At 44.8% G+C, this 11695-nt stretch overlaps 1 protein-coding gene across 3 annotated transcripts in view; it reads left to right on the forward strand.

The window, feature by feature from the left end:
- PPCDC (phosphopantothenoylcysteine decarboxylase) overlaps nt 1-7335 on the forward strand; it is a 46035-nt gene extending 38700 nt beyond the window's left edge. Inside the window, exon 7 of one of the 3 annotated variants that reach the window (XM_090028613.1) lies at nt 2742-7335. In XM_090028613.1, coding sequence (XP_089884739.1) covers nt 2742-2827 — 86 coding nt within the window. In that variant the 3' untranslated portion in view covers nt 2828-7335. The remainder of the gene's footprint in view (nt 1-2741) is intronic. The other 2 variants (XM_090028612.1, XM_090028614.1) reach the window with 2 other exon arrangements.
- Nucleotides 7336-11695: the final 4360 nt, after the last annotated feature.

The following is an 11695-nucleotide window of genomic DNA, read 5'->3' on the forward strand; positions in this document are numbered from 1 at the left end:
ACATTGTTCTAACCTTCTAACCAGTTAAAAATTCCTGGCAATGGACATCCCACAACCTCTCTAGGTTGCCTGTTCCAGCACATAACCACGCTCATAGTGTAGGATAGGAGGATGGACAAGAAGAATGGTTCTATGGTTCAGCCAGGATTCTGTTCCATGTTCTGCTGAGTTCAAAGAATCATAGAAAATTAGGCTTGGAAGGGACCTCAGGAGGTCATCTAGTCCAGTCTCTTGCTTAAAACAGGAGCATCCCCAACTAGATCATCCCAGGCAAAGCTAGCCAGGTCTTAAAAACCTCCAAAGATGGAGATTCTGCAGCCTCTCTGATAACCTGTTGCAGTGCTTTACATCCTCCTAGGAGAAAATTATTCCTAATATCTAACCTAAACTTCCCTTCCTGCAACTTGAGTCTGTTGCTCCTTGATCTGTTATCTGCACCACTGAGAACAGTCTAGCTCCATTCTCTTTTGAACCCCCGTTCAGGTAGTTGAAGGCTGCTATTAAATCCCCTCTCAGTCTTCTTCTCTAGACTAAATAACACCAGTTCCCTCAGCCTGTCCTTAGAAGCAATGTACTCCAGGCCCCTAACCATTTTTGTTGCCCTCCTCTGGACTCTCCATTTTGTCCACATCCTTTCTGTAGTGGGGGGCTCAAAACTAGACACAGAACTCCAGATGTGGCTTCACCAGTGCTGAACAGAGGGGACTAATCACTTCCCTAGACCCGCTGGCAACACCCCTACCAGTGCAGCCGAGTATGCTGTTAGCCTTTGCAACAAGGGCACACTGCTGGCTCATGGTCAGTTTATTGTCCACTGTAACCCCCAGGTCCTTTTCTGCAGAGCTGCTGCCCAGCTAGGCAGTCCCCAGCTAATTGCATGGGATTGTTCCATCCTAAGGACTCTCCATTTATCCTTGTTGAACCTCATGAGATTCCTTTTGGCCCAATCCTCCAATTTGTCAAGGTCATTCTGAATTCTAGCTCTACCCTCCAACATATCTACTACTCCCCCCAGCTTGATGTCATCTGTAAACTTGCTGAGCGTACACTCTATGCCATCTTCCAGGTTGTGATGAAGACATTGAACAAAACTGGGCTGAGGACCAATCCCTGGGGCACTCCACTTGATACCAGCTGCCAACTAGACACTGAGCCATCGATTACTACCCTCTTAACCCAATGCTCCAGCCAGTTTTCTATCCACCTTGAAGTCCATTCATCCTGCCCGTACTTCCTTAGCTTGAGTTCCCACAGCCTTCCCTTGTGCCCTGGGGCTAGTCTAACTAGGACTCAAATTCCCAATCTGTAAAATGTGAATCAAATTCCTATTGCACAGTGTCTGTGCATTAGGCTAACTGCACTGAAGACTGAGATGCTCATATACTATAGCAGTGGAGCCAGTTGTATCAATGGAGGAAGAAAGCTTGTTTTGTGTGTATTTTAAATACTTTTGAGTTATCCTTAATTAGACTTGTGTGAATAACAATTTTGTTTTGTTCTTCCAAGAACAGAAAATCTATTTTAGCTCAACCCTCAATGAAAAATATTTAAAATTTTGGCATATTGAGGAGTTGAATAAAAATTCATTGCAAGCAAATGAAGGATTTCTTTTGACCTGAAACAAAAATGTTTCATTTTATTTTCAAGCATTTTTGATGTAATAGCAGTATACTTTCTAAATGAGTTGTTTCACACTGAAATGCATCAACTTTTTAATTTTTTTTCTGATAGGAACAGGTAGGCAAAACCAGCATGAATTCGCAGAAAGTTTTAGTACCTGAAAATTGGTTATTTTTGCTAAAATAATTGCAGCTGAAAAATTTAATCCAGTTCTATTCATAATAGGAAATCAGCTCCTGTAATGCAATGTTTATAAATATAATTTGTTTAAGCAAGCATAGGTATAGTAATATTTTTACAACTGTCAATAACAAGCACAGTTTATGAGGAAAATAAGATGTTCAGAAACTGTCTTTATGCTTCCTCACTAGGGACTGCTTCCACTGCTCCTGATCTTTCAGGAATACAATTCACCTCTACAAAACAAAAGCATTTTTTGGAATCGAGTTCCAATAAGTGTTTATGGTTGGCTAAATACATTTAAATCACTTCCAGCTTGGTTAAAACATACTGGACAATAGCATTTCCACTGGAATTCTTACAGTGTATTACATCAGGTGTCTTGCATATCTGTGATTACTCTAAATGGGAACAACCCAGAGAAGCTAAAACCAAAGGCATTTTGGGAGAAGGCAAAAAGCTGTTTGGATCACTATGCCTTCCTTTTCTCATCTTTTCCTTCATCTAGCTATCAAAGGTACTTATTGCTGTAGTTCCTGAATGCCTCCCATTTTAATGTATTATTCTCACAACATCCTTCCTTTGGGTAAGGGCATACATACTCTGTAGGACCAGTGAGGCAGTATTTTTCATGTTATTCCATAGAAATTACTCAGGATGTGGGAAGGAACACAGTTGCTTTGTGATAATGAGGCCATTTTAGGAATCTTGAGCCATTCCTGATGCCCACGGTTTAAGGTAGTGACTGGCCTGTTGGACTTGACAATGGAACTTGACCTTGCAGTGCTCTGCCAGTGCTTTTGATGCAACTCACTACAAAAAACTTCTTGGAAAATGCATTGGCCCACTCTATTGCTGTGGTGCTGGATTTCATTAGGTGTTACAGTTGTGCAGTGTCCTTGGTACCAGGGTTTCACTGTATGTGTAATTTTGCTCTCCAGGTCGAGGTGCCATGGCAGAAGTGTGGACCATTGTGGAGAAGGTGAAGATGATCTTTTCAGAGAGGGAGTTGCCAACACAGAGATGATCCCTTGATGTCAGTTGCATATCTTCCTCCTCCTTGATAGCTTTTTCAGTGTGAAACCAGCAAGAGCTCACATGGGATGGCATGAACTTTCAAAGCGCTGCCTTCAGCTGAGAGAATGAGTGTTTGTATGTATCTTGGTGCCCCCAGCTGTGGTTCCAAAACCTGATGCATTGGTATCAGGACCTTCTGGAACTGAAGCCAAGTATATATATAAGAGTGTGCTAGAGCCCTGTGCCATCCATGTATATATATGGGTTTTCATAAACAAAGGAAGTTATATAGTACAAAGCCAGTAGTCCTGGGTTATTTTCTATAGAATAATTTTAAAGACACTGGATAAAGATTCTCCCATCTGCTCCAGGCTTAGCATCTTCACATAGGAGTCAGAGAAGGCCTGGTATAAAATCGCAATTGATGGGAATGGTCCCAGCTTCTTTCTGGAAGAGATCTTTTAAGAACTAAAAGAAGGGCACTGTTGTTGAAAACCTTCTACAGCAGCTGCTCCCACCTTCCCTTTTTGTTAAGAGTCATCGTCTTAAAGAATTTTATATTTCTGTACTGGCATATAGTGAGACACTTCCTAATGTACATCCAAGGAGCTGTTTGTCTTTTTCTTTGGATCTGATCTTAGTGCCTGATTTGCAATCTCTAAATTTATTTGAATGTATGTTTAATGCCACTGGAGGAAAATATGTGACCGAAAGAGAGAGAATTCATGGCCCTGAATGCGTCTTTGCCATTTGGTATCTATTGATGGCTAAGGATTTAAACACCAAATGGAAACCAAAGTGAACTCTTGGCATCACCCTGTGGGTGCACCAGAGCTTGGGATCAACACATTTGGCCATTGTGGAAAGTATGGGATAGCTGTTTGGGGGAAACTAAAGTTGCACTTAACTTTGACACCCCTCTTCAGATGGAAAATTAACTGCATGGTACAAGGAAGTTGGGAAATCCTGACGCTAACACCTGGGGTGATGTTAGTCGGGGCCCTACAGTTCAACCTGCTCCTATGAAACATGAACCTGTCACCTGAGGGAGTTGGGAATGACCTGGGGAGGGGGTATGGTTAGTGCCCTTCCTTGTACACTCCATGGAGTTTGTTTACAGATCCTAGAGTTTGAGTTTATTTTTAACTAATGTCAGTCAAATCTAAGGCTGTCAGCATAGAGTGTGTTTCCTGCATTCGGAGCAACCTTCACATGGTGTAGCCTGAGGGAAAGGTTATCTCCAAATGTGTGGTTTCCTTATCGATTCCACGCTAAAACTTCTGAACTTTCCCACATTCACTTCTTTCCTGAGGATCAGACCCTGCGGAGTCCAGAGCTGCTGGGGATAAGGGCAGGAGGGAGCATTGCAGCCTTACAAGTAGCAGGAATATCCTGGTAGCGTGCTCCATTGTAGCAGTAGGAATTTTGCTGGCAAAGGGGTGGTCAGATGGCTTCTAATCCTGTCTCCTGCCACCAGCAGTAGCATAAGGCTGGCAGTGTTTTCTCATGCTGGTGAATGACTGTAGAGCGATGCTTATGTTTATGAAACATGTCTTTATACTGTTAGATTGTTATAAAGCTTTTATGATACTGACATAGGATCAGAGCCAAAGCTCACTGACATCACCTGGGAAGACTTGGATCAGGTCTTCACCATGCATTACAGGATCTTTGGGTGCAGATATGACACATGATTGCTACAGAGTATTTTACCCCACTTTTTACTCCCCCTAGCTGGCTGTCTGTATCAGGTTTATTGCAATGTGTGGCCACTAGGTGGCAGAAAGCCAGTTTGCATTGAACAAAAGACTAGTTGCAGTGAACCCACTAAGGAAGTGAACACATACCGTAGTCATTTATACTGATACACAGTTACTCACTTTCTGAGAGCCAAATTTACCTCTTATTGTTGAGTAAGGACAATTTACTCTATAGAAAATGCATTAGGTGTCAGCATCCTTTAAAGAAAAAGTGTCTAATGGTTACAGTAGGAGTCAGGACTTCTGGTTTCAATTACTGACTTCCAATCCCATACAATAAGTCACTTACCCTCTCGCTGCTTCAATTTCCTCATCAAAAATGACAGATTACAAAATTACTTTAAGAGGGTATTTGTTGAGAGGACTAATTAGTTAATGCTTGTAAAGCACTTGCAAATCCTCAAATCAAAGGAATTAATTATACATTAAAGTAGAGCTTAATGCACAGCACAGGGGAGGGAGGAAGGGGAAAACACGAGCAGACAGTGGGATGATTAGCAATATGTAAAGAAGAAATGCCTAAAACAATTCAGGCTGACATTTATTTCTAAGTGATAAAATCCCGCCCTGTCTTATGGCTGTTACAAAATTAGACATCAGTGTGCCAGTGCATGATCCTTTGTGTAATTGTTGCTTGGTAGCTTTAATAAATGCTTTTTAAAGGTAGCTGTTTATTACATACAGAACATGATATTATGGGTCAAGTTAAGCCTCTTAAAACTGATGGAGTAAAGCCACACTTCATTTGGATAACTATAAACAACAGTTAAGTTCCTTTATGAACCATCTAGCTGAAACAACAGCTTCTTCCCAACACATAATAAACTGACCAAAATAAAAACACAGGCAAGGTACATATGGATATTGGGTATCATTTTGTTATGGTTAGAAGAGAGGCAAAAATAGCAAGAGCAGCAGAAGGAGTAGGCAGAAAGGAAACCCCGCAAGCAGCCAGCCACAGAAACATTGGCAGCCCGGCTCTGAGGGAAAGCTTTTGGGTGGAGTGCTGGCTAGAAAGGGCCCCAGAGCTGTGAGCAAACGAACTGTTTCCTGCTATGTTCAGGCAAAGAGGCCTTTGTACAGTTTTTGTAAGCAAAGAGGATTGCATCAGAGAACACGATCTCTGTCCTCAAGTTCTCTTCCTAGCCAAAACTTTTTGGCTAACAACTCAGATCAGAGAAAGGTAACATACTGTATGTTAGACAGCAATTGATGGATCTCTCAGAAAGTCACTTGTAAGAGTTAAATGAGTGAAGTAAATTAGATGTCTGTCCCTTTTATTCTCTTCTGCCAAGTATATGAAGACACTGGGGCTGAAACATTTGCTGTGATTTTTCAAATTGCTGTTTTTTATGTCATTTATTTTTTGCTGACATTTATAAATTCTGATTCAGTCTATCCTGTGTTTCCTGAAATATCTATGTGCACGGGGATTAGTACAATTATGACATCATAGACAGCATGTAAGATAACCCTGGTTAATTGACAATATTTTTGTTAACGCTCCTTTGTTAAGAATTATTTTTGAGCAGTTGTTTAATTCATGCCTGAAACTAAAGTTCTCTTTGTTAAAGATTGGGGGTCCTAGTTTAAAGCTAAGAAAACCCTGGTTCCATGCTAAGAGCATAATTTAGACTATGATTTGGAACAAATTAATTATCAGCTAATTAGCCTACTGAAAACATGTTAATTCCATGAGGCTTTGACAGGGTAGTTATACTGGTGGAGGGAAAGCCTAGGAACTTGGTCAGTTTAGTAGGTGTTAAAGGGTATCTTCACTGTAGAGTGGACCCAAGTTATGTATCCTAACGTTACTTCTCTTAAATTAGCCTAGCTTGAGAGAGAAACTATGTTGTAAAATTATACCTGAGTTTCTGATTCTGTTCTGGCACTGTATTCATTCACACATAATGCTGATACCTCTGGAGCCTCATCCCAGGTTTTTCATGCTTCAGTAAAATAATCTATGAAATCTTTCCCAGTGAATTGTGGGAGAACTACTCTGGTCTTTCTAGGCATATGGAAGGGAAGTATAGGAAGGCTTTGGAGGATCTGTTGCACTCAGGTAGAGCTAACCATGTAGTCATGTTATCAGCTGAAGAAAGGTGCCAGTTTTGAATTTAAGTCTGTACTCCATCTTGCAATAAAGACAAGGCCACAGGTCCATTGCTTTGTCTGCACTAGGCAATTAACACTGGTTAGGTAACAACCTCTAAATCCTACTCTTGACAGGGTTTCAGACAGTAGTTCTCAACCTATTTAGACTTGAGGTATGCCTCAGAAAATGCCAGGTCTTTAGCTTTCACTCATTTTTTTTACTACAGAAAGATAATAGAGCAATTCTTCTGTCACAAAGAATTCAGAAAGACCAAACAAGTCTGAATGGTTTCAGTACAATGGATTTCTGCTTGAAATCTTTGTTTCTTGTGAATCATGTTTGCTCACCTAACAGTGCTAACATTGTATGGCACCCTGTAGCATCCTTGAAAGGATCTCGAGGTACCCCAGAGTGCTACAGCACACTGGCTGAGAATCACTGGGCTTAAGCCCTCCAGGGAGAGTCCATCGAAATTACAAGTAATACAGGGGGTAATAATTCTGGATCAACTAAGGTAAAAAAAGTCAAGAATAAAACCCTGTTATTCAAACTTCCTTTCATTATAACATGAATCAACAACAACAACAAAAAGCACAAATCCTTTTCTCCCTTTGCGGGTTAGATAGGGATTGAGCGTTAATCTGTGCATCAGCCGGGGTACCTGGTACAGTTACCAGTGAAGATTGTCATCCCCCAATTGCTCCTACCCCCTCCTCTTTCTTAGGGCTTTGGTTCCCACAGTAACTTGTGAGAAGTGCCTTGGAGCTTGTGCACGTAGGCTGCAGAGTTAACACCTGACTGATGCAAACAGGGTAGCGTGCAGCGAGGTTCACACCTTGTGCAGCTGTTTGGCTGGGACACCTCTGCAAGGCAAAGGAACAGGGGAAGCAATGCGGTTTGCATCTTCGAAAGCTCTTTGCAACAGGAAGCAACATGCTTTTTTTTTTTCATAAGAGTGGCTGCAGAATTCAGCAGGAACCACAGCAAGCAGTGGAGGGACCTATAAGAACCCAGGGGGATGTACCGAGGCTTTTCCTAACCTTCACAGAGACTCAGGATATGAGGAGCTAGTACTGATGGTTAGGCATTACAGGTAACATTTGAAATGGCTCCTGTTCATTAGTGTTACAGCTAAAATATGTGCTTGTCTGATAAATGCAAGTGTAACTAACCAGTTCTTTAGCTGTATTAATTATACTGGCTATTGAGAAACTGGAACATCCAGCCACTATAGCCAGGTGTAAAGCATAATCCTAAAAGTGGGATTATTGCAGTTCACACTTGCCCTAGCAAAATTAAGGCCACTGGGGTACCTCTACCTAGGCTGCAGTCTTACCTCCAGCTGCAGTGTTATATATAACTCAACAGAATTGAAACTGGGACTTGTCTCCTAATCTTTTTCTGTTTCAAAGATAGATTGCACAGCGTGAACCAAGGTGTGGCTTCATGGTTAACCCTACCAAGCAGGAAATGGGTTGCAGCCATATGATCCTAGCAACAAAAAAGTGTGAACTCCACCAGTTAGCTAGCACCCGTCTAATACCTCTGAAGCCTCGATGAGGTCACTTCACACGCAGAGTTTTTCAAGACCAGTGATTTTAAGAAATGCATACTACTATGGAATAAGAGACACCTCTATGTAGCATTTCTTGGGTCATTCAGTCCCTTTCCTCTTCTGAAGGCTGGTCTGTCCTTTTGCTTCAGATGGAAACACTCCCTCTCCCTTTATTCTTAGAGAAGGAGCGTGTGGCTTGTCAGATACTTTCCAAGCACAACTGGGACCCTGTTTTCCAAAGGGCTTCCGTAATGTCAACAGCAGTACTGTAATGCTGTAAACAGTTTATGGCCGCTCAGGGACACTCATAGATCTCCACAGAACAAACACCTGTGTCAAGCACCCATTTGGGCCCTATGTAAGGCACAATATTTTTCCTTTGTACAGTTATAGACAATGAGAATAGATAACCCAAGAGCCACCCTGCATAAATTAATAGTTTCCTAGGTGCAAATGCAGGGGTTAAGATATAGGCTGCAAACTGTGAGAGCACAATAACAGAAGTGTGAGAGTGACCCTCAAAGGAAACAGAGGAACAGGGCTGCTTGGGCACTGAGCTCACAGGCATGGCAGACTCCAGATTTCTGAACAAAGAAACTACTTGCTCACATTTGTTTTGACTGTGTTCAGAGAAACAAGAATGAATGCATTTTTGTAAATAAGATCACACCAAGAACACATGGACTCATATCACTGATTTCCAATCCTTGTTGAAATGACCCTGCTTAGCTAGCTGCACAGGCCAAAGGAACAACAGTCTAATAATCCTTGGCTTTGCTACTTCTCTTGCCAGCAGGGACTCGGTGCAGCTGAAAAGCCTATGCCCTATTCCTGAAGACTCAGCAGAAACCTTGCCAGTGCCCAAGGCCCTGGGAGTGGGAAGCTTCAGTACAAAACTAGACTTAGGCTTTCCAGTGTAGCTGTTGTTTCATATTTCACTACTGCCTAGAAGCCCTTTGTAGGAGGCACTGCACAAACAGTACAATCCCTGCTGCAAAGTGCTTACCATCTATTTAGATGGGCTAGACAAAGGACAGGAGGGGAAACATGCACAGAAAAATGAAGTGACTTCCTGGAGGTCACTCACCAGGTCAGTTGTAGAGTTGGGATGAGAACCATATGTCCCAGCCTCAAAACATTCATGAGCATTTGCCTTGTTTACCATTGTAGATGTTGCTTGAAACGAGAGCAATATGTCTGCACTATGGATTTGCTGAGACAAGATGCTTCAATTTTGTTAGATTCCTCTTGCTTATGACATCATAGATGGACCGTAACTCCCCCAGCAGAAGGTTAGGCTACCTGTGAACAGGTATAATAGTGACCATCACAGTTTTTACCATTAACAAAAGCCAAATGCTCCACCAAGATTCTGGAAGCGTCTCCAATTAGTTCTTGTAAATACCCTGGGTTCTTCTGCCTGGTATAGTTTTCCAGTGCCTTTGTCTTTAAAGTGACAATTATGTTCAGAGCCGATGTCTCACTTGGCATAATTCTGCTGTCTTGTGAAACAGACTGATGGTAGGCCTGTGTGAATAGGGAAGTATTCTACTCAGATTTGGCCGATTTGGTGATTTGAATCCTGTCCCTGTTTGATTCAGTCAAATCAGAATTGGAGATTTGGATGGCTGGAGAGAGGCAGGTACAGCTGGGCAGCTGCAAGTTCCCCTGAGGCTCCTCCAGCTATGCCTGCCTCTGCCCAGGCAGGGGGAGCTATGGGAGAAACCCCCATGGCTGCCTGACCCCAGCCCAGCCCCCCGGCCCTTTAAAAAAAAACAAAAAACCCTGCACTCACTGGATGCAGCAGCAGTGATCAGGGCTTCTGGGAGCTCATGGCAGAGCCCCCACACGCAGCGCAGAGCAGTGGGAGGTAGCAGGGATTGCCCCTCCCCCCCACCTGGCATGTGCGTGGCAGCTGCCCCATGGCACAGGTGCAGCACAGCTCAGCAGGATGCGGCATGCTGTCTGGGAGCTAGGGTCACTGGAGCTGAGCACTGCTGGAGCTGCCCTAGCTCCCAGACAGCATGTGGTGCCCTGCCCAGCCATGCTGTACCTGTGTGATGCGACAGCTGCTGTGTGGGTGCCAAGTGGGGGGGGTGATCCCTGCTGCCTAGTGTTGCATGGGGGGGCCCCGCCACGAGCCCTCAGAGGCCCCAATCACTGCTGCCAGAGCCAGTGAGTGTGGGGCTTTTTTTTGTTTGTTTTTTTCAAAGTGCTGGGAGGCTGGGCTAAGTGGGGACGAGGCCGAGCAGGGCAGCCATGGGGGCTTCTCCCACAGCTCCTCTGGCTGTGACTGCCTCTGCCCCAGTGGGGGGAGCCACAGGGGCTCTGGCCTGCTGCCGCTTGCCCAACTGGCGCATGGAGGGGGCAGGGTGCGATGCAGGCATGGCTTGCTTTGGGCAGCAGCAGGTCATAGCCCCCACTCCCAGCACTGCCACACCCACATCAGTGCTGGGAGCAGGGGCTCTGCCCTGCCACTGTTTGCCAGCTGGTACAGAGGATGCAGAATGCAGGTGTGGCAGTGCTGGGAGCAGGGGCTATGCCCTGCTGCCACTTGTTCCCTTCCACTTGGAGCGAGCTACGCCTGCGTCCCACCCCCGCCCCATCTGGGCAAGTGGCAGCAAGGCAGAGCCCCCACTCCTAGCGCTGCCGTACCCGCATCCCACACTCTCCCCCCCCCCCCAGTAATGCAGTGCCCCACCCCAGCTGCACAGCTTGTTCCAGCCCCAATCCCTCTCTCCCCCACCACCCCTTCCCTCCTCCAACCCCAACAGACTTACCAGCTGGAGGCAGCTGTGTCAGCTGCCTGTTCAGTAGGGGTGTACAAAACAGGCCCTATTCAATTTGGGTTCAGCTCAAATAGGGGACAGTGATTTGATTCAGATCACCGTCCCTAATTCAATTCATCCGAATCTAAATCTGAAGATTTGATACTGATTCGGACATAGACACAGCTTTAAATGTTTTTTCTGTATACCTCGAGGTACCAGCCGTGGCTCATGAACGCTGCGATGGCTGAGGCACATGGAGTATCCCACAGGAGTGCAGGGGGGCCCCAGCGTGCTCAGCAGTGAACCTGGAAGTGGACCAGAGGTACTTCTGGTCCACTTCCAGGTCTGCCAGGGAGTGCACTGGGGGGGCCCCCCAGGACCGGTGATTGGCTGTGGAGGGACCCTGAGTGCCTCACCAGACCCAGGAGACACCAGTCACTGAGCTGGGGGGCCCCCCAGGTGCTCCCCAGCAGACCAGGAAGTGGACCAAAAGTGCTTCTGGTCCACTTCCTGGTCTGCTGCCGAGCGTGCTGGGGAGCCCCCCACACTTCTGCAGGATGCTGCATGCGCCCCAGCATCGCAGCACTCGAGCTGCCTGCTACCTAGAGGTATGTAAAAAAAAATCATTTAAAGCTGTCTATGTCCGAATTGCTCTAAAATGATTCGGATGGTTCTGATTCAATATGGAGAGATT

This window comes from Crocodylus siamensis, chromosome 15 (genome assembly GCF_052110815.1).
Source record: "Crocodylus siamensis isolate JL-2025a chromosome 15, ASM5211081v1, whole genome shotgun sequence".
Classification (NCBI taxonomy): domain Eukaryota; kingdom Metazoa; phylum Chordata; order Crocodylia; family Crocodylidae; genus Crocodylus; species Crocodylus siamensis.